Source organism: Trachurus japonicus, chromosome 4, assembly GCF_045865225.1.
Source record: "Trachurus japonicus isolate A0001 chromosome 4, Traja_1.0".
NCBI classification, from domain to species: domain Eukaryota; kingdom Metazoa; phylum Chordata; class Actinopteri; order Carangiformes; family Carangidae; genus Trachurus; species Trachurus japonicus.
In genome coordinates, this window is record NC_140910.1 from 21,807,512 (window position 1) to 21,833,638 (window position 26,127).

Sequence of the window (26,127 nt, forward strand, 5' to 3'; positions counted from 1 at the left end):
GCTGCACAAACACTGGTCAGTTTCAGAAAGCACTCTTTAGACTCAACTCCCCTTCAAACACACAAACATCAAATCATTTTACGTGATAGCAAAACCCCTAAAATAAATGATTTGTTTTCTCCTTAGAAATGAAAAGAAGAGCTTTAGCTGGATTTTATAAATCTTAATGAGACATCTTACTGAGACAGAGAACCATAGTTATTCTCACAATGAAGTTCAATGTTACTGTAGTGACTGGTCAAATATATCAACAGGAACTTGGAACACAAAACTTTTTTTTTTTTTTTTAGTTTGTGACTCCCCCAGATTTACAAGTCCACCCACTTTAATGTAATGTAAACCACCCAACACCACCTATAGGCAAGAAATGTAATAGCAGCAGCAGTTCTGTGTCTCTATGTGCCTAAAGTTTTAGAGCTGTCAGCTTAAATATCCAATAATCAAAGGCAGGAAAACACATCATTAATAAATGTAACTCAGTCCCGTGGTTGTACGACACCAAACACCAACCAAGTGTTTAATGTGTTTAATTCACAACAACATATGCAAAACAAACAAACCCCAAACATTAGCTCTACAAAGGAGAGCCTGTTGTGACTTGTTGCCTGCAGGTGGCACAGTTGTCTAAACTGTGACAGCTGGTACTGTACCCGACCTGCAGCTGGTGCGGCTCAGTCTGGCTTTAAGTGCAGCTGCAGCTCTGAAACTTGCTGCTGCTGTGCGACTCCACAACAGTTTTTGCATCAGTGGCACCGTATGTTCTCGTTCATACAGCAGCGAGTTCGAGCGAATGCTGGCTCGATCTACGATGATATCTATGCCAAGCAGCAAAAACCTAGATAAAAGTTTCCTCCTCCTCCTCCTGCCGCTGCATTGTGTCTGCGGGTATGAGTCTTAGCATTTCTTAAAAGCAGCAGCTCTTTGGCTCCGACCACAGAGGTTTATTTCAAGCAATGAATTCGGTTTTTTAAGTTTGCGAAGCATTTGCAGAACTGAAACTCCCAGTTTATGCAAGATTAGAGCTTTCTGTCAGGAGCCTTATGTAGGTGAGAGACAACAGAAAACTAGGTTAATTCTTTTTAATTCATTTGTGAGCAGCTTGTTCCAGATCTGTGGAGAACAGAACAAACAGATGTTGACATGACAAATTTAGTTATTTAATCAAGGCATTTATGCATCTGTGACGTATGTGATGGAGTCTGATGTAAATATTCACAATCTTATCGGCTTAGATCTGTGTCAGAGGAATTCAGAACATCTCTGCAGTGAAGATTTGCCTTCTGATGCTACCCTGTTGTGGACACGCAATATGAGTCAGTACAGACACACTATGACTTATCTGTCTTCTTGGCATTTGACATATGCATTGATTTGTTATTTATCCAAAACATTATGCATTGAAGCTACTTCCACAAATATCAGTGAAATTTACATCTTTTTAAAAAAAAATTTTATCCTGGCTCTTGCAGTTTTGGCACCAACAATCTTCAAACCACTTATTGTGCTGCAGTTTAGATTCATTTGTCAGTCTGTTGACCGTTTTGGTAAATTATTATAAATTAACTGTGAAAACCAATCATTAATAAATATTTAGACCCTTAGGCTGGAGATGGTGGACTTAATTTTACACCTCTAATCCTCATGAGTACTGTCACATACATACAGTTAAATACCTTTTTAGACATGTGATTTAAGGGTAGATTAACCATGTGAAACTATGTGATTTAGGATTTAGCCAATGTCTTATTTATGTGTTTGTTTAAACTCAGAATTAAGCTTCAAAATGAATTTTCAGCTCCAGGATACAGGAACCTTAATTAGTCAGAGAGTAGTTATTACTTCTTTTTACAATTTCTTTGGAGTTTTTTTGCTCACAAATATGATACATAAGATAGTATCATAATTTCTATAGTAACATTATTTATGAAAAGGTCAGATTCTTGTTTCTAACGCCTTTGTAGGATTGTATAGTCTCTACAGTAATTGTATACATGCTATACAGACCTATAGGTGCAATACACAGATCACAGCTGTGAAAAAATAGGAAAGAAATCACCTTAAGCTCTTTAAGTTATAAGACGTCTCTCACTTAGATTTCTCCGTTTGATCAGAAGCTGCTGTAAATTTCAGGTATTACAGTGTTAAATGATGTATTCGATCATTTTAGTTCAGGTTTTTTTACACAGAGAGCCCTGTATTTGTCTCCGTCTCTGTCTCCTCGTGAGTAGCAGATGTCACAGTTGCTGGTAATGGCTGACAATCAAATAGAGAGACATGCTGTGGCTGAAAGCTTTGGTTTGGAGGGGGGAAGGCTGCTGGAGAAAGCGAAATTCAATCAATCCCGATCTAAAGGATCAACATAGCTTCTTTAGATTTGACCCTGTGACCTTTTAGCCTCAGAGGCAAGACTCGAGCACCTGCCCCCCCCACCCACCCTCCCACCCCTTCACTGGATCCATGTTTATCGTATATCTATTGACTGGCCCTGTGAGATATTTGCATTTGAACAGCGGATGTACTGCAGCTCTCTGTGTGTGTCCTTGTGCACGGCAGCATCTTCAGGGACGGCTGGCATGTTTTTAATCGCGTGGCAGCGACAATCAGGGGACGTTCAGACAACACTGTATACCTCCAAATACTTTGACATCCCTTCAACCTCAATCGAGCCCCAGTTTCTACCTCAAAGACTTCAGGCTTTGGCAGATTTCCTCACTTCAGGCAGGAAAACCGACCAAAAATGTTTTTGATGCTGGCTTATGAAGAGTTCGGTTTGACTATGAAAGAGATTGTTAAGACCACAGACAATCAGATTACAGCCAAAATGCAGCTCCCACCTTGAATTGATGATAGCCATTTTAGAGAGAGGAGGGGGATCAGTGATGTCAGTGCTGATGAGAGGCAGCCTCCCCTGTACTAATAGCTCCCCCCAGTGGATGTTTTTTGTTACGACAACGCAATAAATCTAGATTTTCTAGATGGAAAAACTTAAAAGGTTTGATTGAAGGCTGCAGAGGCATTCGCTTTGGCCATTTATGGCGAAAAAGAAATGTTCCCAGTGTTCATTCCTGAATTTCCTCCAAGTGTTTCCAGATTTTGCTTCGTGTTGAGGTGAAATGGCCTTTAGATCATCATGAAACACTTTAATAATCAGTCGTCTGAGTAGCTCTTCAAGGTATTTGAATTAAGAATTAATTCACACATTTGAAAAGAAAGAAAAAATACAATCAGTAAACAAATTGATAATCAATCAATCAATCAATCAATCAACCCTTATTGTCTGTTTCTCTGTGTCTGTGGTCATAAGATTTAGACACTTTGCATCCACAGTTCTCGGCTTTATTTAATTTAATTTAATTTTTTATTTGTCAAAGTTACATTATTGTTGTGTGGTAATGCAGTTTAAAAGCTTGGATTGATTTCTAAAAGTCTGCTTGTGTGATGCGTTCATGTGCTGCTGTACAGATCGAAGCAGTGACTTAGCAGGACTAATTTTCATACTTAGTGTGCTGTTGTCTTGACTTTGCTTTCCTGACAGTATAAAGGAATAAATGTTGTGCTGCTCTGAAAGTCTCAGCCATCGGAGCAAGAAAAAAACCCCTCTCTTTTGGAAATGTCGTAAAACTTTCAGGTGTTTTGTCTTGAAACGTTGCTGCTTTTACTCCCAACTGAGCTGTAGCTAAAATAACCTCTTGAAAACTTACCAGGTCCAGAGCGTCTTGCATGGAATAACGACTCAGACTCCTGTTCCCACATGCTGCCGACATGGAAATTTTTTTTTGCCGGAACATTTACGGGTTAAAGGTGCATGTGGTTTTCTTTTGGGGGTGGGGGCGGGGCTGGGGGCGGGGGGTTTGACTGGACTTCACCACTGACTTGACCTCCATCAGGTGAACTGTGGAGAAGGGAAAAACAATGATGAGAAAATAACAAGATGCCTTCTGCTGTGACAATTGTATGAATTAACCTGTATTACTAAGATTCATTAAATAGATTATTTCTGAAATATGGCTTATTAGGGCTTTTTTTTTTTTTTTGCTCTTACTTTGCCTTTGTTTTGTTTTGGATATGCTGTAGCAACCCCCCAGCACACAGAGATTACATGTAGAGCAGATTTTTATTAATATAGTGATTATAATGTGATTACTTTTAGGGAAGCATGTGATGTGATGTGTGTGCGCTTGGGTTTCACGTGCGTCTTTGCGTCAACTTTTCAGAACTGAAACAAGGCTCTGTCTCTTGTCTCTTACAACTTCTTCTCAGGAAAATCTACCTCTGCCTCCAGTTTGATGCATTTAACCCAGTGAGGGCTCAAGTTACAGTGTAGTGGGTACATGAAGAGGGCGTGAGGGCTAACGCCAGGGTCCGAAATGAACTCCCAACACAGTTCCCTGATAGTACACATGAGATTGTATTACTGTGGTGTATTGATAGCATTATAGTGGCTGGATATGAATATACGAATGGATATTCTTTGCAGGTATTTTTTCACCCTGGTTGGTGAATATATAAACGTTCATTTTGGACACCGAGGTGGCTTCCTCTCCGTCTCTCTGCTTCTCTCTCTGTGTTACAGGGTCGTAACACTTCTGCTGTTTAGTTTATTTGAGCGCCAACAACAGGGAACCTCCAGCTCAATACTACTACTAGTGCTACAACAAGTAGCACCACTGTTAGTACTGCAAGTCGTTTTTCAGTCTGTTCTATCAATGTGTGCTTATTCCTCCTTTTTCTATAAATGATTACTTTTTTTTTTTTTTTTTTTTTTGATGAATGGGATGTTTCCCGGTAACCACAGTAACAGTGAAGTGGCGGCGGGCAATGCAACTGTTTTCATTTTGTTTGTTTTTTCATTTTCTTTTTTTTTCTTTTTTTTGAAGGGTGAAGAGCTATTCTTGCCTATTTACTCAGTATGTGTTTGTGTGAATACTTTTATTTTGAATCTGAAATTAATAAAATATCACCTTTCTTAAATGTCAGCAGAGGTTTGGATGTTTTTTTTTTGTTTCTTTTAGTTAGCAAACCTGTTATGGTATATTTGTATAATTTAAAAAGTGCTGTTCCGTCCCATAAGTGTATCATTAAAATGTGGACATTATGTAGTCACATTGATGTGGCCTCCACCGATTCCAGGTGTCACGTCAGTCTTTTAAGAAAGTACTTCGGTTGGTTATCTCATTAAAAATAAGCAGCACAGTAAAAAAAAAAAAAAAAAAATCTACTAAATTGTAAATAGACAATGATGATGACAGAAAAAGCCAATCAGGCTGACCGTCATACACCACGACCACATACTATCAAAATGAAATTAGAATGTCTTAATGATTCAACAGCTTAATTAAATTAGATACAGGTAGAGAGGTGTATCTTCCAGCAACTTCTGGCTGAATCAGAAGCCACTCACTTTAAAGGCAGCAAAATCAGAGGAGGAAAAAATGGGGGAAAAAACAGAAAACACAAAAACAGATGTTCCTCGTGTCTTCATCTGAATCCTAGATCAGTTACAGCAAATAAAATGTTGAGCATAAGTCATTCCCCAGTAATAAAAATAATGTTTTGGTTTAGCTTTTTCACAGCCACCATTAAACTATGTATTTATTTATTTATTTTCCCAGACATGCAATTGAATTTAAACAGGTTTTGAGGGTAAATATCTTTTTAAAATAATGTGTCTGTGTTGCTCCAGAATAACTGAGCACTCTCCTCCTGCCTTATATAATCATACAGCCATAAACACTATCAGGCTCTTCAGCTCTGCTGCTGCAACGTGACCGGCGTCTCACGTTGACGCTGGAGTTTTCTTAAGCACCGCCCAATAACAGCGTCCGCAGTGGTGAACCTATCGCACCCCGGCAGATTTAAAACCACACGGAGTGATTCGAGAATCCACGGGGCTGAGCGGGGCGGGCGGAGCTAGAGCTACACCGACTCTCGGCCAGACAGTTAGTACTGAATACAACCTGGTGGTGGTGGTGGAGAAGACAGGCAGAAAGAAAAGAAAAGCATTTAACCCCCGAGAGGAGAGGAGTTTGTGTTTAGATGTGTACAAGACCCACATGAAGAAGGAAAAATGAGACTCAGGTCTCAGAAAACGGTCTCCTGTTGCCCGGAGACGCCCCGCAGAGAAACCCGCCGCCGGTCCATCAAAGCGACGCCGAGAGGAGGAAGGCGGCCATCGGAGACCGAGAGCCCGCTACAGATCCAGGTAGAGAAATAAACTCATCTTTTTTTTTTTTTTACCACGTCCAGTCTCTTAACTTAACACCATATTGTCATTGCAGCTCTTTACGTTTTAATTAACCCTTTAAGTGTCTTGTTGTGGTATCGCCAGTCTTCGTCGTGTTTTAGTCACGGACGGTTAGTTTTCAGCCGTTGAGGTGTTAGCTCCCACGGTTAGCCTAATGCTAAAGCCTCCATTGTTTTGTTATGGGAACAGCTCGGGCTAACGTTAGCCTGTCGTTGTTGTGATCAGGCCGTGTCTGGACGGTAGGTGGAGATCTTTCTCACTTTAGATGTTCCTCCTTTCCTCAGCCTCTGAAAAGGCTGACAGGTAGTAACTGTAGTTATTAAGAAGAGTAATATTAGTTGTTTCCTTTCTATGGATGATCCCCAGGGACTGGGACCCCAGACTTTTTTTTTTTACTCCGGTTTGCGTAGCTCTCTGACGTTCACATAAAAGACGTAACGTTACAACAACTGAACAATAAGTTAAGAAATAGACAATGAGGTAGTGCCATGAAAATAAGAAAATAAATGCTGGATAGTCATTTGTATGAATTATGAATGATGTGTGTACATACAATGTACATTTTCTGCTTCATGTGTGTGGCTCTGTCCTTCCTGTTATCATTATCACTTAAACTACTTGTGCTGTTTGTTATTCCTCTATATTATGTTTCTTTACGCATATTTTGATAATGATGTTATTTCATTCATCATACTTTGCACCTCTGTTATTCAGTAGCTAATGTTTTCTGGTCCACAGCTTTAGGGGGGTGGGGTTGGGGGTATTGTTGTGTCTATCCTAAATGTGTAACCTTATCCTAACCCTGACAACGGAAGGAGGGGTGGAGGGTTGCTGCAGGAAACACAATTGTAATGGGAGGCATTGAGACACAATTTGCTGATTTTCTCTAAACACTAGCTAGTCCCTACTCTGCAGTGCACAACTCCTCAGACAGGTTTGTGTGAAGTCGTTTGAATGTAAGATTTACATCAACCGAAAGCAAATTATTTAATGTGCCCAGGCCCGATTGGAGATTGCATATAGGAAATAGTACATTCAGTCAGTGTATGTTTTCCAGCTCTGCCACAGTTTAGGGCTTCATCATCATCACCATATGAGGTTGTGACGTTAAGAATATATAGAGCATGTGACGTGGAGTCTGTCAGAGGATTACACCAGTTACATGTGAGAGAGGGTCCCAGTTAAAAGTAGGTCACCAGGACACATGTATGCAGACTGTTTACACATTGATATGAGCCATATACTTGCTCTGAATGGTGGATTTGATTAATGTCTCGCAAAATGTGACTATTGCAGTGTTGGTGTGGGTGTTAACTACAACAAATGCATATTATATGATGTAAGACTGCAAACACAGCCTCTATTGCTGCTGTTTTCAGTGCTAAATAACGACAAATGCAAACTTAGCTTGTGCATCTTTTCTTTACAGCAGACATTTATTTCTTTTCATTTAACCTTTATTTTAACAGGGATGTGTCCATTGAGAGCAAGCTCTCTTTTTCAAGGATGCCCTGCAATTGAGCACAAGATCACAACACATGAGTACAGAAGTATAAAGTGCCAAATATAATAGACAGCCAGACAAAGAATAGCAAGAACAAGACTGAATACTCGGGACTGCAACATTAAGTACAGCTTTGAAAGCCTCTATGAAATGAGTTTAAGTTACAGTGAGTCCCGTAGACTATTCCAGCGGTACGGTGCGTAGAAGGTAAAGGCGGTCTTTCCAAGATTGGTGTTTACATGAGGAATGCTCAGACTGAAATGGGACTGTGAGTGTGTATGGAGTCCAGTGAAGCGGACATTTAAAAGTGAGGATGGTAGCTTCCCAAGAAGGGTCCTATAGATAAAAAAAATAAAAAAAAGTAGTTAAGTCCTTTGTCTTTTATGTGTCTGTTTTGCATTTCAATAATGGCCCGATCACAAGCTGTGGTAAATGGTAGCTGTCCTGGACAAAGAGCTGCTTCACCTTCAGGCAACGTTTGAGGTGGCGTTCAGTGTTTTGGTCTGAAAACGTCCAAACCATCACACTTGTAGTTTTCACGAGTTAATCACAGTATGAAACGAGACATTAGTGTGATTTGAATTATCCCCCAGCAGGGACATGGAAACTCAAACTAACAGCTGCAAATGGTTTTAAAATGGTTTTTGGTTCGATGGAGCTTGAATGTTTTTTTGTTTCTTGTTTTTCTGTGTAAAAAAACCCTGTGAATATAAAGTGACTTACACTATAACCCCACTATAAACATCCACAGCCTATTATATTAGCTTGGTTGTGCAATAAATCTTGTCTTAATTTTGAATAGATGTTTTAGTATCTCAATTTGACATTCAAACATATTTATGGGAATCAACTTCACTGTTTTAACTGTGTTTTTTTATTTTTACCCTCTAGGCTGAAGAGCCTTTGGATAATTTGGACCACTCAGATGATGAAGTTCCCACAATGACGCGGCGACCACTGCCTCGCGGCCGGGCCAGGAAGAGAGCCCTCGCTGTCAGCGACATAGAATCAGGTCTGTGTGGCAGCAGATACTTCTTCTGTCAAATGAAACCATTTTTGAAACATTCACCATCGCTCCGTTTCCTGTTCTTGTTTTTGTGTTTTCTGACCGATTGTCTTCCTGTGGTCTAGATTTAGCCTTCAAGACTCCGATCAGGCCGATCATGCGCCACGAGCGCATACTGTCAGAGCTCGGCCCAGCGTCTCCCTGCAACTCAACAGCCAGGAACATCTACTCGCCCATTGTGCGTTTCCTCTCACCCAGCAAAGAGAGTGAGTGCAGCCACAGTCACCGACAAGTTAAACAGTCTGTACTGCAGAGATGCACCCAACACTTTCACCCACTCTGGAAGAGGTCCATCTCTTTTCAGCTTGTTTTCTTTACCTACGATGAAAGTGACTGGTGATGTAAACACACACTCAACCACATCATAAATGTGCCAGTGTCTTTCTGGTGGCTTGTGGTAAAAATTCAACCCTCACTCCATTAAATGGAAAGAGAGCGGCTTCTCTTGAACTGCTCGTCAGACATTAATGTGGTGAGCCAGCAGTTGGTATTTATTTCTTTGGGCTCATTGTCCCTTTTTTTTTTTATAAGATCCAGCATGAGTCATTGTGAGAAAGTTGCTGTCATCCTGAAAACAATATTGATCCTGTAAACCGCTTTTGTAAATGACTCTTACTGTTTTGTGAGGCTCCAAAACCCTTTGGTCAATGCTTTAACCACAATGACATTTTGGTGTGTTTATTGTTGATAGCAAAGCATCTATTAACACTGAGAGTAGACGGCAAACAACTAGTACTCCAGGGCATGAGGTCATATAAGTACATGAAGTTTAAACTTGTGTTGATTTCACATTCTCTTTCTTTTGCACTGGTGCAGACCTTTTGTTAATTCAAGACAAATCTCATTCAAGTGTTACACAAAGCTAAAGTATCAAGTTTCCATGCTTGCTCAGAGATTAAACGTCTTGTGTTTCTTATAGTTTTATATGTTTTTTTTTTTTCTTCTTCCTGTCTAGATATGAAGTGCCCTGGCACTGGGAACAATGTGTTGATGAGCCCAGAACAAGGTGTGTTTGGTTATGGCTCTATTGATCTTCTGGCTGGAGACGAGGATGATGACGTCTTCAATCCGTGAGTACATGCATCGGTGTCTCTCTACCACACAACTGGTTATGTTCATTTGTCTGTAATTCTCCTGGTTTCTGTTTCTGAGAGAATTGTTATTTGTTTTTTCTTCCAGATTCACCTTCATCAAGAACATACCGTCACAGTCTCAGCATTCCCGACCTCGACTTAGAGATATTCCCCCTAAGACCAGGAGCACTCCGGAGGCCACGCTGGTGGTCGACCTGGTGAGGTTACAATCTCATGCCTCTCTCAGTATGAAACACACAGGCACAGTTAGCTAACTGTAACAACAACAGTCTCCTTCTTACTAGTTTTCACTGTGTAAATGGCCGTTGTCCACAGTGGCAGACCAAAAAATAAACGCGTGTTGGATTGATCTGTCCCCTCAGGAGGAGACCCTGATGTTCAGCTCCCTGAACGTGATCGAGGACGCAGAGTTCACCTTCCACACAGCTTTCCAGGACCATCAGTACAAGGTCACCACTGACTGCTCTTTAAAGTTTAATTACACTTAGCTACTTATTGGCCGTCTCTGGGAAGTCATTGACTAAATCCTTAAAAAAAAAATACCAATGTAATATTTAACATGGCTTCATCTCAGCTCTGATTACACAGAGGTATTAGTAATGTGTTTTATCTTTAGTGTTTTTAATGTGCAGGCTATCGGCTTTAGTATTAACCAAAAACAGCAACATGAGCTGAGATGATAAGATAGAGTTGATTTGCTATTTGTACATTTATTAAGGTACATAGGAATTCTTGTGCAGAGGACACTCAGAGTACAAACGTAAAAGAGTAAGGATATATTGCGCAGGTGCACACAATTGACCCTTTGTCAAGGCCCCGCCCTCCACGGTTACTGTTGCTAGGTTGGACAAACAATGGTCACGGAAGGGTTAACTCCCATTGGAAACCATTGAAAATTAGGAAGATTTAAATTGCTAGTAAGGGAAATTTGAATTAACTTACATATCAGAAAAATGGTGTCCGTGATAGAAGACAGACGTGGCTAAAGAGCGATTGAACGGGCATTACCCGACTTTTCCGAAAAATGGGGAAAAATTATTGTTTTGGTCACTCACTAGCTAGTAGCTAACGACGCTATCTAACGTTAGTTACAAGCTAATCTCCGCCGATCTCCCGTTTCTCCTCGTAAAACTTCACAAAGTTAAAAAGACATTAGCAGCGGTAATGTTACGTTTGCTAGATAACTTTGAAGGTATTAGATCTTCTCTGTCTATGAACACGACCAGAGAGTGGACTAGAGAATGAATGAGCTTAGCACTTAGCACAGTACAGCCAGGGAAAACGGGCTCACTTCTCATGAGGACTGCACACAACAACAACAAACAAAACTTTGCAGTTAACCCCTGACCTATGCCTACAGCTCCCCCTAGTGGACCACCCCCAAACCCTATTATTAAGCTCAATTAAATACGTAACAGAAGCTTAAAGTAATATTATATGTTAGGCTAAGTATGTTTATTGATGTCTTGTGTTTAGGGAATGGGATAAAAATGACTCCAATACGTTCCAGATATTGTGAGTTGCTATTGCAGGAACCCCAGACACACATTTTAACCATATTGAAAAATTATAAAGAAGTTTTTGCCCAAAAGTTGCTGTCTACCTATCTTGTTTCATAGGGTTTCATTCCAGGGTTGTCCAACCTTAGAATGTTGTGCAACACGTGACATGGGGAGAAGCGCTCTGATTGGTGGAACAGCAGACCAATCAGAAGGCCAACAAAGGGTCAATTATATAAAAAAGACAATAAATACAATAAATAGAAATAAATATCAAATAGATACGTTTAGATTTAATAAGAAACCTGAGAATATGTGTTCACTTTGTTCATTTACCCCTCCGTCTCACAGGTGCACATGGTCCTACGACCACACGTGAGAGAGTTTCTGCAGTCCATGGCAAAAGTCTACGAGGTACGTGTTAATTATTTTAGTTAGTCTGATATGAAATGAATAGTCAGGTTGTGTGTTGGAACAGTTGTCTGTGGATCAGTGCTGTCTGTTTGTTTTCAGTGATATTCACTGAGGAAAGTTTTCTTCTGCAAAGTTTGAACTTCAGATATTGCAGGCTTATCTGATGATTCAGATTTCCAGAACCTGTTCTCTTCATCTTTACACACAGACACCGATTTCACGCCTCCTCCTTTTATTTTATTTTATTTTATTTAATCCAACCATCTGAATTCCACTTACTTTCTTTTGTATATGAAAACAAATTTAACAACACGTAGTAGGCCACACGATGTTCTGATGCCCATTGAGTCCTGCTTCATGCGGAATCACTTCCAGCTGCTGTTTGTGTTCTGTTCCAGCTGTTTGTTTACACATGTGCAAAGAAGGAATACGCCGAGAAGATACTGGACGTCCTGGACCCACAGAGGAAACTGTTTCGGTATGTCGCCGTCCACTTGTGTTCCATAAACTCTGTCCTCGACCGCAGAGACGCACGCTCTGACACATTTATCAGATCAAACTCAGTCAGTGATTACTACGACTGTTGCTGACTGACCGTCTGTGACCAGTGGGCCGACTCCTGGACACTCTGCTCCGGAGCGTCCAGTTGGTTATTCGCTCACAGCGTTTGCGTGTGACAGTAAAGGGATTCAGTTCTGTCATCCAGGGTGAATTACAGCTGGTGCAGATGTGTTCACGTCGTACAGCGAGGGCAGTGTGAATTAGTTTCCCATTTGGCCTCAGGTGGAATAAACACAGCTGCTGCTTTATCATCTTCATACTGGGTGGGGCTGCACTTCACCCCCACAACCAACTCAGTCCTTTGTGGCATTGACTCAACAAGGTGCTGGAAACATTTCTTTAAAGGGATAGTCCAACATTTTGGCAAATTGGCCCATTGCCATAATCCCTATAGTTTTAGCAGTAGGTTTGTTACCTTTAATTGTCGGTGCAAGCTATTTTTAGAACGGCGGAGCAGAGCCGCAAGCTGCTCAGAGCTACGCTACGGAGGCTCGTGGGATTTCTTGGTTTTACTCATCAAACTCATCAAATACACAATCCAACAGAGTTTTCGAGGCAAATGCAGAGACTGCTTGCCGAAAAACGCCTCCCGATGGGAACGCGCATCAGCAGTTTTGCACGAATTTACCTTGAAAACAACTCATTACAATACGTTATTATCTCATACTGGGTGAATGTGCACGTCACAACTTGTCCACAAGAGTGTTTTGGAGTTGTTGGATTTTGTATTTGATGGGGGAAACCAAGAAATCCCATTAGCCTCCGTAGTGTAGCTCTGAGCAGCTCGCGGCTCGGCTCGGCTGTTCTAAAAAATAGCTTGCGCCGATAAATAAAGGTAACGAACCTACTGCTATGACTATAGGGATTATGGCAATGGGCCAATTTGCCAAAATGTTGGACTATGCCTTTAAGGTTCTTGTTTTCCATTTTGAATAAACTCTAGACAATTTCAGAAATGCTCAAACTAGCACCTAGTTCCATCCCATGCTCGCTGAGATCACGTTTTTCCCCACAGTCTGCCACATATAAGCAATGTTGTGGTTATATAGAGTGGGACTGAACCAAAGTCCCCCAACCCAAATTCTGCATGAAATGTAGAAAAATCTTTGTCTTTGTCCTCAAACTGTTCACTACAGCCCCCACACTGAAAGATACGTCGGACGACCTTGTGCGACACAGCCTGAAATCTATAGTTTGCATTTACAGCGAGGCTGCACCACATGCAGAACACATCATGTTGTGATTGTATATGCAGATATTGCAATTTCAGTTGGAGTACTTTTCATTTTCACTTAGAAATGACAAAAATTATGCACCACTTGCACTACACAAACATGTCAGTTTACGTCTTGATAAAATCTAATTTATTGGCCAGAGCAACACTATCACACAGTTTACCTCATCGGAAAAAAATGCAGTTCCTGTGATTTGGATATTCCCATGTTGAGATTTTGAGATTGTGATTAATTTACTGTTCTGTCTTTAGGTTATTAATTTATTGTGCTGTCTTTAGGTTACTAATTTATTGTGCTGTCTTTAGGTATATCAAAATATTGCAAATGATTTTCACTGTTTTGATTAGGTTTGATTTATACAGAGGAATGCAGGAATTACAGAAAAAGTAAAGATAATGCTGAAACAAATCAGCTTTGAATGGCAGTCTGCTGTTTTCTTGTGTGCATCAACTACTTTATATATTTCAAGATCAAATTTCCTTCACAGAAACAAGTGTGAATGTTTTTAACAATCTACTGTTTTTTTTTTTTGTCCTCGCAGACACCGCCTGTACCAGGACGACTGCGTCTGCGTCCTCGGCCACTACATCAAAGATCTCAGCCTCCTGGGGAGGGATCTCACCAAGACGGTGGTTCTGGACAACGCACCACACACATACCCGTACCATGTAAGTAACAACGGTGGAGCTGTAGTTTTACATGTCAGTTTAAAATCTGATGCCGTGTCTGCGTTTTCGTTGGTGGTAGTTAGTCGTTTTTTGTTGTTCTTAGCAAATCCCATTAAAAATTCACTCAGAGCTTGAACCCACTGATTCAAACTGAAGATGTGAAGGTTTGAATAAATAAAAATTAAAGGGTTTCTGGAGAGGACGCCAGACTGACTGATACTCCAGCAGGGTGGTTTTGTTTTGACTGGATGTGTTTTCATTTTATTCGATAACAACAGTGGCGCTCCATATTCACTGTTGGCTCGAGTCTTTTACTCTAATTGTTGATATAACAAAAACACGTAATATCACCAAACCTAAATAGTGGAATTAATCCACGTTGTTTTGCCACTGATGGTGTTTACTCAAATTCTGCACAATGCAGAGTGTTTAACTCTTGTTGTTGGTTGTTTTCACAGCTGATGAACACGATTCCCATCAAGAGCTGGTCAGGAGAGTCTGAGGACAGAGAGCTCCACAAGCTCATCCCTTACATGGAGAAGCTGTCCGCAGCGGTACGTCTCTCTGTCTCTTATCGTACAGCGCGTGTTTGCTTCCATGTTTGTTTCACACCTGGTTAGCAGCAGAAATTGTCTGCATCATCTCACAGATAAGAGTTACTACCCGCAGCCGCTCGGCCGCGGCCTCTTCCGAGTTTAAACCAGGCGATTCAGTTCAGAATAAAACAGCTGGTTATCTGCAGCAGCATCTGCCCCGCTTTGCCTTTTTTTTTTCCCTTCCCCCGGTTTCACTGCCCCGGTCTGAATATCTCCCGCTGTGTTTTTTCAGGAGGATTTTCGGGAGGTGCTGAAGAAGAGGAAGGATCACTTCCACAGGCTGCTGTCAGAGGACTGACAGGACTCTCCCCTATCTCATCCCTCACTTTAACTACTTCACCTGACTTTCACAGCTCATGTTTGCGTTCTGTTTTTTGCTTTGGCTTAAAAAAAAAAAGAAGAAAAGAAAAAATCCAGTTGGAATTGACCAACCTGAAGCTCGTCGTCTTGTCGTGGACCTGCTTCACCCTCCTCCATCCTCCCTGACGTCTTAAAAGGCCGGCTCATTGGTATTTCAAACATGCTGCTGGTCGTTCATCACCCAAACCCCCTTTTTCTCCCAGACTCATTCCACAGGGCAGAAAACTGCTCCCCAGTGTTTGTTTGTGTGTATTGACATGACAAAAACTTGAAATATTTTGTTTATAGTCATAATCCTTTATTTATTAATTATATTGCTAAACAACAGCCATTATCTCTGTATATTTTAGATATGCTTTTTTTTAATGCAATAAAACTAACCCTGATCATAAATGGGGAAAATAAAAGCACCTCCGTCTGTCGTTGGGACTTCACTTTGACCAGATTGTGTGTCTTGTGTGTGTGTGTGTGTGTGTTGTGTTTCAGCTCTGTGGCCTGATGCCGAGTTAAGCGCTGTAGCACTGGAGTGTGTGAGATGAGTGATGTGTCATGAAAGCTGCTGCAGAGGAGGAGGAGGAGGTTAAAGTGAACAGCTGTTAATGCCGTCAGTGAGGTAACAGTGACACAACAGAATCAAACTTCACGTCTGTGTCATCCTCTGTTAAAAATAACAACAAAACACAAATTTATACACTGCACACCTCTGGTCCTGGTGTATTTTATCAGATTGATTGATTTGAAGTGTTTTTATCCGTTTGGTTTCTGGTTTCTCCTCCGTGGTGTCAATACTTTGGTGTTAACTGCTGGATTCTTTTGATTTCTGGAAAGAGAGAGAGAGAGAAAAAACATTCCTGCTGTTCAAACAGAGCTCATCACTTCCTGTGCAGCAGGAAAGAAGCAAAAAGTTCAGAGGAGCCAATGGAAAGAGTTTGTGAAATATGGTGGAATTACTGTTGTTGTAAAAAAGCAGTGAGAGGTCGAGTGAAACTGTGTTAATGTTGGAGCATGGTCACACATTTTATAACACATATTTTCAGATTGTTGTCACCACAGTGGGATATTGATTTGTCTACGGAGCAGCAGGTTTACTACGAGCAGATGAAAAATAGAAAGTTAAAAGTGTAGCTGAGGAAAAGTTTAAAAATCTATTAATAGCATTTGATGGTTTTGAAGGAAAATTGCGACTGAAGTTAAGATCTGAAACTGTGTGACGCGTCTGTAAATTCCTGTTTATTTCCAGATAAGTTCGAGTGTCGCATTTCACTCGAACAAAAACAACCTGGAGACTTTTTATTCAAAGGGGCAGATGAACTAAACATGTGTACGACGAACAAACAACTCGGCATTAACGGGAAAGAGTTGAGTTTCCGATAACAAAAGGGTGAGAAATAAATATTAACTGGGGTTTCAAAATGGAACAACAACACCCTGAATAGAAATTCATCTGGAAATCAACAATAACGTCGACACAATAATGAACTGAACTAACTAAAATTACAGTGTCAGAGCTTTTTCTCTGTTTTCCCCTCTAATAAAACCATAAAGCTTCTTTCCAGGTAACATTAAACAATTAGGAAACAACCAGACTGGTAAAACAAAGACTAAAGGGTCAGAATAGACTGAATATACACTGTAATAAAATAACTCAAGTAGAAGTTTTAAAGTAGCAAACACAGAGTCAATCAATTATCTGAAAAATGTTGAAGACTGGTAGTCTGTTGATCATTTTACTGATGCTGCATGAGTCATACGTTATGAGCATGTAGTAAACTGATATTACTGAGTCAGTGCTGAAGAAAATAAACCACCATAAGAAACTCATTTGGACATATTGGGAGTCTCTCTGCAGTTGATTATAATGACATCCTGGTGATAAACACAGCGACGTCATGACAGTAGTAGCTGCACACAGTCGCACAGCCCCGTGGATGAATATTAGAGGAGTATAAACGCTGCAGTTTGGGTCCAGTGTAAATGTTTACAGCTCTGTTTAGATAAACTCGTGTTTGTGATGTGATTGTTAATGTTGGATTTGAAGGTAAACTGAAAGTGAGCCCCTCCTCCTCCTTCTCCTCCTCCTCCTCCTGCTGCTGCTGCTCCTCTGGTTTTATTTGCTCCATATGGTGTTTGACATGGTACCCAGGAAGAAAAAAAAAAACTCCTGTGTGGGCGGAGGAAAAGCCTAGTATTTTGTCCGTCCTGAAATTTGATTCAGAAGTTCAGGATCCTGGAAGACAAAAAGCAAACGGAGGGGGAGGGAAGAAAAGCAGAGACTTGACTGAGAGGTTTCTCTTTTTTTTTTTAACTGGGAGAAGAGTAAAACTCACCAAACACTCTGCTGCAGCCTCCGACAAAAGTAAGTTTCATTTCTTAAACCAGTAATGCTTCTTATTTCTTAAGTGCTTTTAAATGGAGCCAGATGAATCCCATTTACCTCCGAGCTGCTGAATGGCCACAAAATATGAGATTTCTGCCTCAGAATGACTCGTGTGTGCTTTTACGCACAGATCGGTGCGGACTCTGGCGCGGTTTAAGGGTTTTTTTTTTTTTTAATGTGTTTTAATTATCACCAATTAAATCACGACCTGTAAGTCTTTGTAGTTTTAAAAGCGCAAAAATCTGGCTTCATTTGCTCCGTGGAAGAGAAGTTAGAAAGTTTTTCTTTGAGAGAGTGGCTCAGCAGCGGGAGAAAAGTTATTTTTCAGCGGGGAGTAAAAGCAGCACATTGACCCCCCTCCTGCACGCGCGTTTCCCCTCATCCACGCCAGCTCCCACAACCAGCGAGACTTGACTCCCCTCCGACTCCTAATTGCACCTCTATACATGGTAAAGTCCTCATTGTTTGGAGAAAAGATCCTCGCCGCAGATTTTTCTTTTTCTGGCGTGCGCCACAGCCGGATGTGAGCCAAACACGAAAAAAGGGATAAAATGATCCAAATTCAGTCCGCAGATGTTAATAAGTAGCTTTTGAAAAAAAAAAAAAAGAAAGAAAAAAAGTCAACACACGGTTCATAAAGCGACAGAGCAACAAAGGCGCGTTTTCATTTAACCTTCACAGGTTTTTTTTGGCCACATCGACGTGCAATTAGTGCGTTTTTATGCCAATGCATGAGGTAAAAGAGGAGGCAGTGATCACATCAGTGGACAAGAGTTTGATGTTGTAGCCTGTTATGAATTATGATTAAAGACGTGCATACAGTCACTGGCAACTTAGTGCATCCCGAGCATAAAAAAGTAGCAGTGACCTCGTCGTCAGTGGCACTGAAGCTATTTTCGATCTGTTTCTACATCTGTCACAATGGAAACCCTGTATTCATAAACTGATATCAGGCTTTGTTTGTTAAAAAAAAAAAAAAAAAAAAACTCACTCTGAAAAGTGACTGCACCTGTTATTCAACTGTAGAAAATCAAAGTGTAATAGTCTGGATTTTAATCTGAAAGGTGCTAAAATACTAGAAAATAAAAATGTTCTCAAGTAGGAGTACTCGAATAAATGAAGATACTGAGTAACTGGCTCTTCACATTGGTATAGGCTACTCATCATCCTGATTAAATAGGATCTTAGATAATTTCCCAGTACATACAGGCCTATATATCTGGATTGTGAAGTTAAACGGTGTCTGTGCTGGTACCAACATAATCCATAGTCTTGTGTTGTGTCTAGTCAACAGTAGCTATTGAAGATGCTATCACACTGTTTCCCCAATGCCACAGGTCAATCTTAAATTTCACTACTTGATAAAGGAATTTAGAAAAACACCTGTTACTATTTTGTTTTTTTTTATGTTAAATGTGAAGCATCTTCACCTCTTTAGGCCTCTAAATTAATAAGAACAAAACAAAAATAGAGTGGACACTTTCAGCTCAAGTTCTGTTGCCATAACCTGAGACTCACAAGCCAAACCGGTTGGGAACCAGTGTGGCATTAGGCCAAACATACCTACCTGTGCAGCTCCACACTTCAGATTTAGATTTTGGATCATTTCTTTATCTGGTTGAATTATATTTTCTGTTCATTTGATTTATTCTCCAAAGTGAGGGTTTAATGATGAGTTCATTCCTGATGGAGAAATACTGGAACAGGTCATGGAAACTACAATGTGTCTGTGGCATCAAAACATGACTGGTATTGTACAGGTGTTATTAAACGGATGGTTTGACATTATGAGATATACACTTATTCATAATCTTTCCAAAAATAATAAGAAGAGGTTGATATCGCCGCCATAGATCAATTTCTTAATGAAGCCGGAGCACTCACTTAGCTTAGCTTAGCATAAATAGTGGAAACAGGTTGGTTCTGGCCTGTGGCATCAAAAAACAACCAAATCCAAGTGTTTAAAAACCATACATGATAATAACGGGTAAGAGTCAACATAATATCAGTGTCTTGGCAGCATGAACAAATGTTACAGTCTTATGTGGATACAAGATGACAAATGTTGTGTACCAGTCATTCATTAGCTTTGCAGAAAATGTGTGTTTGAGTCTACTCTGTCTAAGAGAGGTCAATCAGTCCTATTTGCTTGAAGCTGAAACATTTAGATTTTGTTTGAAAAGGTCTCAAGAAAATGAAAAATTTAACTGATCCCAAGTCAAACCTGCAGAGACAACATCACCTGACAGAGGAAGCTAAACTCTTGACATCCTGTCAGCGACGACTATTGTGCGATCACAGACATAAACATGGGCTTTTTGTGGCGAGAAAAGGAAATAATTATTGATATGAGTGTAAGTTTGACATCACTCCACAAAGTCCCAGTTAAGCCCTGGTTATAAGTGTGTCTTCTTGTTCTTAAAATGGAGGCTAAACCATAGTCCTGTCACTACACAGTGGTAAACACTACACAGCGCTTTACTGGTCGAGGAAAAGAAAAGGAGAAGAAAAAAAAGGTCATTGTTGTTTCTGCTCCATTATTTACTGGGTGGAAACAAGGACTTGAATAACTTAGTGTTTTGGTTGAGAAAGGTTTTGCAAAATTTTTTTTGGAAACGTAACTGTTCAGTCAGGGTTCGTGTTGATGTGGCAGCAGAAGCCTGAACTATTGACTCCATTTGATCTGAGGTAAAGATGAATGTTGGTTGCCTTGATCTTCTCTGACGCTAAGAGAACAGAGGGGATTTCTCTGCTTTTTTAATGTTTTGATCTGGTTTTTTTCTGGCGTCGCCTCTGGACGTCTTCCTGCTCTCTCTCTCTCCCCCAGGCTGAGTGACTATGAGCACCTCGGGGCTTCAGGCCACTAACCGGCAGAAAGTGAAGGAGCTCGACAGCATGAAGGAGTCCATCAGCGACATCATCAACCAGCTCCAGGACATCGACCCGGCCAGGCTCTCCTTCTCCCCCTTCCTGGACCTGGACACTCAGATCTCTCTGGCACCGGTGTCAGACAGCCCCGAGTCCTCGGTGGAGGAGCTGCACTCGTCCTCCCACTCCGTCTCCGGCTCCCAGCGCTCCCTTGAACCGCCACCAGCAACCGATCAGCCAAAGAGTGAGTTATTACCGTGACTTTCTTAACTGTCTGTCTGATGGAGCTGTAGGATTTGAGGAGGAGGCCAGAGCAAATTAGCAAAGCCGGGTTTGAGTCCAGACTGGATCCAAAGGGGAGTTATGACAGAGTCAGGACTGATTAAAGAGGAGCAACAGTTAATAAACTCTGCACATGTCTTTCTAGCTTTGAAAATGAGGTTGAGCAGGAGCTCTGGGCTAAATCAGCGTCCATGCCGTCAATGTATTAACATGTTAGGATCCTCTCTGCAAGTTAAGAGTTTGTGTTGAATTAGTTTGTTGAGCTGGGAGGGGGCAAAACAAACCAGGATGAGGAGAACGTTTGTTTTCACCTTTGATTAATACAAATAACACAATGATAACGTCATCCAATAAAGATACAGGTGCAGCGGTTCACCAAAAGAGAAAAGGCTTTGACTATAATGAGATTGAAGTGAGACTGAAGACTTGAAGTTCTGCCTCAGGTTTATGGCTCATTACACCATGATTTAAGTGCCATCGTTTTTCTGATTCATGCAAGAAGACTATATTTGAGGATGATGGCAGATTTGTGCGTCTGAGAAACGTTCCACCACTGCAACAATATTTGTAGCGTCTGATCAAGTCCAAGTGAATGTGGACTAGGCACATTCATGTGCATAACACAATAAATAACCAACCGACTAACCTGCGCAAAAAACAAGTCAAAAAAAGTCATGACACAGACAAAGATATTGTGAAAGAAGAACTAATGTCGTCGAGGAGCGAAAGGAGCTCACACATTGAATATGTTGATGTAAAATCAAAGCTGCAGCCTGCAGTATCTTTTTTTTTTGCGTTTGAGGTTCAAACAGTTTTCTAAATCTGGATTTTTATGAGCTTTGATTTCGTTAATGAGGGTTGATGTCAATCTGGCCTCTGTCTGCACTTTGCAATCAGTCACATGCTTGAGGAAATGTCCCTGCACCGGCTGTGGCTCGTTTGTTTCCTCAACAGGTCAGATATGCAAAAGACTCAGTAGATTTCTGGAACATATGAGCACTACAGGTTTTAAGCAAATGCCACCCAAACAGGAACAAGTAGTGCTTCTATATGGAACTAATTTCAGCTGCGGATCAATGCACTTTTTTTGCTCTAGAAGAGATGCATGATACCACAGTGATCATGAAGAGGAAGGGACAGAGGAAGGAACAATGAGGCTTTGACTACACAGGAAACACAGGTTATCAGGATCAGTTCATTGCTGGTTTGGGTCTTTTAAAAGGTGTCAAACGTCATCATCATCATCAGACTCCAAACCTGCAGTGGATTGTTTTTTTTTAGTATCTGGTTTTGGATGCTGTGTTAAAATGTGCTCTTGATTTCAACAGGCTCTGCTCGCTGCCACCAGCAGCCCAGCGTCGGCCTCCCACACGAGCCACGAGCAGATCAGACAGAGGAGGGGGAGCTGGATCAAACTCTTTCCAGTCCCATCATCACAGCGCACAGCGATTTGGACGCCGCCACGGAAAACTGCATCAGCACTCCAGCCCCGGCCTCTCAGGGAGACATTCCCAACGGCACAGACACGCCGAGATGGAGTCCAGAATCCACCAATCTGGACTGCACCGCCGACGAGGGTCGCCCTCTGATCGGCCCGCCGCCGGAGAGCGTGGAGCTGACGGTGTGGAGCTCGGAGGGGCGGCGGGGAGGAGGAGAGACTTGCGTGGGCGCGGAGGAGGCGTCGGGTCGGGGACGGTGCCGCTGCTGCCGCTGCTGCCAGTGTAAATGCTGTCAGAGCGGCCGCGTCCCCGCCTTCCTCTCCGTCCTGGCCTCTCTGCTGTGCGCGGCCGGGATGCTCTATGCACTCTATTTCTATGTCCCCATCAAGCCCCCCGACTGCCCCGACGCCACCAGCCGCATCGTTTTCACCCTCTGCTGCTGCGTGGTGGCCGCCATCCCCATCCTGCTCGGTACGCTTTCAAAACACCTTGCACTCTCCCGACATTCACAAACAGAGAGAGAGAGAGAGCCGTGTGAGCAGCACAAATGAAAGATAAAAGATTAACAGAGGATTTGGTTTGTCTGGCCGCCTCGTCTTGGAATGTTTCAATGTCTCCCGTCCCCTTTAATTTCATGCGCTTTCAACCTCAGTGCAGCAGACGTCCTCCCAGGCCTCTGGAGAGAAGCATAATTTCCTTCTCCTGCACATAGCTTTAAATGGAAACTACAATAAGAGGTTGGCTGCGTCTTTTTCTCTCCCAGGCTGTGGCCTAATTGTTTCAGAATATTTTAATCACTTCCCTCCCTAGAACAAGAGACAGAGAGAGAGAGGGTGCAGGTGGCGAAAACATCCAGAACGAAATACCTGGTTCAGACCATTTTTTCCTCTCCCCTATTTGTCAAGCTGCTGACAGCGAGGGGGCATTTGCATGCGGGCCACGCCGCTGGCAGTTGCTTGTATTCAAATGAAGGAATTAGAAAAACAAAGTGTGCTGTCAGATGAGATCAAGTGCAGCGAGGAGTTGCTGAAAGCCGAGAGTTGTTTGTGGAAAAATGGCCCAGATTCAAGATGCGAAACTGACTTATTGCTCTTTTATCCCCTCGCAGCAATGCTCATGGGCGCAGCGTGCCAGTTCTGCACCGCCTCCTTCGATCTGCACGAGTCGTTTCCCAGAAGACGGGCGGTTCAACAGCTGTTTGTCACCGCGTCCTTGGAGCAGCTCCTCCTCTACGTCCTCAACCTCGTCGTTATGGCCGCTTTGCTGCCTCAAGACCAGCTGAAGTTGGTGCCGATACTGGTTGCCATGTTCGTCTTTGCAAGGTGAGGTTTAGCAGACAGAGGATCGTTCTGTAACTCTGTAATATCTGTGCAAAATCTCATATCCGAGATATTTCAATCCGAACCAAAAGTGGTGGAGTGAGAGACCAACGACGCTGCCCTGCCGCGCACACGGCCAAAAACAAACACAACCACTGTCATTAACTAAGCCAAAGAGAATTTTGGCAGCGTGTTGTCGACTCAGATTGTGACACGAGTCAAGATGAACGCAGCTCCCTCAGACTCCTCTTCTCCCCACAGTTTGTTTGTTCAGCCACTGTGCGTTCATGTGAGTTTTGTTTACAAGTGCTAACATTTATTTACTGAATGGTTACATAACATGCAGCATTAAACAACTCTGAAGTTGTTTGATGATTAGATAACGACGAGCTGCATCCCCACTATTCACAGTATATATACCAAGACAAACAGTGAGTTTTATTTCCCCACAAAATATTCATATAACTTTTTTCACCTCGTTTAACTGTGTCTACATAGCAATGCATTCCAAACAATAAATTACAAAAAGAAAACCCACACAGATACACAATATATTGATAAAGTATTTATATTATAACACCCATAGGCACCATCTGCATTACTTTTAAAGAGATCCCGAGTAGTTTGCTTTTGGTTATAAAAGAGTCTCATATTAATGTGGATGAATCTACGTTACCCACACTTGTTAATGGGTCAATTTTCGATAAATATATCGTTTTTTCTTTATAGTTATTTTGATATTATTATTTAATGGTCGACTTGCTCAGCATTTCCTGGTTTCCTGGTTTTCCCCAACGCTGCCCGGCGGGTCATGGGAATAACGCCGCTGGATCGCTAGTTGGCATCGTTTATGGTCGGAACTACGACGGTATCTGATCGTCTTCCAACCTCCGACTTTCGTTCTTGTTAATGAAAACATTCCTGACAAATGCTTTCGCTGTCATCCACCTTGCGGCGGTCCAATAATTTCACCATGCGCACGGAGGCTCATGGGAAATGTAGCGTGAAAAAACTTTCAGAAAGTCCTCATAGTCCCTTTAATACTTTAATTATACTTATCTGATAATGGTTTAATTTAAGTCATATTTTCAGTGACTTTAATTTGTAATGAAGTATTCTAACAGTGTGGTATTAACACCTTTACTGAAATATAGGACCTGAGTGCTTCCTCCGCTACTGAAGGACACTGTGTTGTAGTCTTGCATATAGGTCAAATCAGTGAAAGTGAAAGTGTCAAACTGAGCAAGCCTCGTCTCGGGTGGTGAGTTTTTGTCAGACATCGAAGCTGATTGACACGAGGTGAGTCTGGTTCAACTGGTATCTCTCGCTCTATCAAACTGTCACCAGACAGACTGCGTGGTCTGAACTTGACCTGATTTCCTGTTTGGTTTCTTTAATCCTCTGCAGGCTTGTTTACTGGGTCAGCCTGAACGTGTGCAGCTCCTGGCGCGGCTTCGGCTCCGGCCTGACCGTGTTCCCCCTCCTCGCCATGGTGGCTCTCAATCTGTTCCTCATGTACATCATGAATCTCAAAGAGCCACTCTTTGGCTCTCAGGACGTCCTCTATAATCAGGTCACCCCCTCTTCCTGGTCGGAGGAGACATCACAGAGCCCGAGTGGCAAACCAGGCATCCTACCCACAGACATCCTGGACTCTCAGTGAAGGAGGCGAGCCGCGCTTTCTTCTTCCAGAGGAGGAGATCTTTCCAAAAATAGGCCATTCCTGTGGTCTGCAGCTCAGCACAGCTACTACACACGCTGCCACTATAACCTCCAAGTCTGTGACGGCTTAACTTGTATTTTTTGCTCCTCCTATACAAGACTGTCTTTTCTAATGTGGATTCATGCTTATCATCTGAAATGCAAGAGCTCTTCTCCTGCTTGTGGCGGGCGAAGCCTTTGAACAATGCTGTAGTCCTAAAACATGTGTCTTTTTAAGCTATTCCAGTGCCTATATTTAAATTGTTTGAACTCTAAGTACTTAAAAAACTCTGCTATATATATATATAGTGTGTATATATATATATATATATGGCTGAATTTGGTTTGACCTTAAAAAACCACTAGCAAAGCAACTTCAATTCTCAGACTTTATTATTATTTCAACTGTCCAAGAAGTTTGTACATGATGAAGGCAGAATAAAAGCCATTTGTAAAAACGTCTTTTCATCTTTCTCCGGTCGGGTTTGACCACTTTCTGCTTTTTGCTTTGGCTGAGCTGCTATTCCTGGAGAAAGTGCACCGTGTGTTTTCAGTGCTGCGGCTGTGATTATGTGATGACATGCTCTCTATGTTCTCTGGTCGCTCTCCCATATTCTCCGCCCTGCTGTTGTCCTCAGTGCTAACTCGGTTTGCGGCACCAAAACGAGGCCAAAACAAAAACAAGATGCAGAAGACGGTTGAGAGAAAAGTTAATGAGCTCTATAATCAAATGCAAGTCATTTGACTCGAAGTGAAAAGATGGATTTACTTTCTTTTTCAATTTAATGAAAGAAAGATTTGATTCCTGCACATTGTCAGATGGGTCCAACACAGCTCAGCACTGACATTTTTCTTTGTCACATCATTGTACTCTTCCACACACCTGTGTGCATCGTGTAA

General features: G+C 41.8%; 2 protein-coding genes across 3 annotated transcripts; both read left to right on the forward strand.

Moving 5' to 3' along the window:
* The first annotated feature begins 5,863 nt into the window (after nt 1–5,863).
* ctdspl3 (CTD (carboxy-terminal domain, RNA polymerase II, polypeptide A) small phosphatase like 3) lies at nt 5,864–15,663 on the forward strand. The gene is made up of 11 exons (XM_085774694.1): nt 5,864–6,202; nt 8,640–8,760; nt 8,880–9,020; nt 9,770–9,884; nt 9,994–10,105; nt 10,271–10,357; nt 11,759–11,821; nt 12,220–12,299; nt 14,159–14,285; nt 14,744–14,839; nt 15,114–15,663. The coding sequence occupies exons 1-11, from the start codon at nt 6,068–6,070 to the stop codon at nt 15,177–15,179; spliced, it is 1,143 nt and encodes a 380-aa protein (XP_085630820.1). The 5' UTR covers nt 5,864–6,067; the 3' UTR covers nt 15,180–15,663.
* Nucleotides 15,664–15,835: 172 nt separating this feature from the next.
* On the forward strand, nt 15,836–25,688 carry LOC146988914 (uncharacterized). Of its 2 annotated transcripts, none has more exons than XM_085774696.1 (5): nt 15,836–15,854; nt 20,446–20,730; nt 22,097–22,678; nt 23,316–23,529; nt 24,934–25,688. In XM_085774696.1, exons 2-5 carry the CDS (start codon nt 20,457–20,459, stop codon nt 25,187–25,189), a joined length of 1,326 nt encoding a protein of 441 aa, XP_085630822.1. In that variant the 5' UTR covers nt 15,836–15,854; nt 20,446–20,456; the 3' UTR covers nt 25,190–25,688. The 2 variants fall into 2 exon arrangements, with proteins under 2 accessions (XP_085630822.1, XP_085630821.1); XM_085774695.1 differs by lacking the exon at nt 15,836–15,854 and adding an exon at nt 17,455–17,597.
* The last annotated feature ends 439 nt before the right edge of the window (nt 25,689–26,127 follow it).

Bases quoted from the DNA above. Each gene is read 5' to 3' on its own strand.
- ctdspl3 (XM_085774694.1), top strand. From the start codon at position 6,068: ATGAGACTCAGGTCTCAGAAAACGGTCTCCTGTTGCCCGGAGACGCCC. The intron at 11,822-12,219 runs GTACGTGTTAAT...GTTCTGTTCCAG, and splicing joins CCATGGCAAAAGTCTACGAG to CTGTTTGTTTACACATGTGC. The intron at 12,300-14,158 runs GTATGTCGCCGT...TTGTCCTCGCAG, and splicing joins CCACAGAGGAAACTGTTTCG to ACACCGCCTGTACCAGGACG.
- LOC146988914 (XM_085774696.1), top strand. From the start codon at position 20,457: ATGAGCACCTCGGGGCTTCAGGCCACTAACCGGCAGAAAGTGAAGGAG. The intron at 20,731-22,096 runs GTGAGTTATTAC...TGATTTCAACAG, and splicing joins AGCAACCGATCAGCCAAAGA to GCTCTGCTCGCTGCCACCAG. The intron at 23,530-24,933 runs GTGAGGTTTAGC...AATCCTCTGCAG, and splicing joins GCCATGTTCGTCTTTGCAAG to GCTTGTTTACTGGGTCAGCC.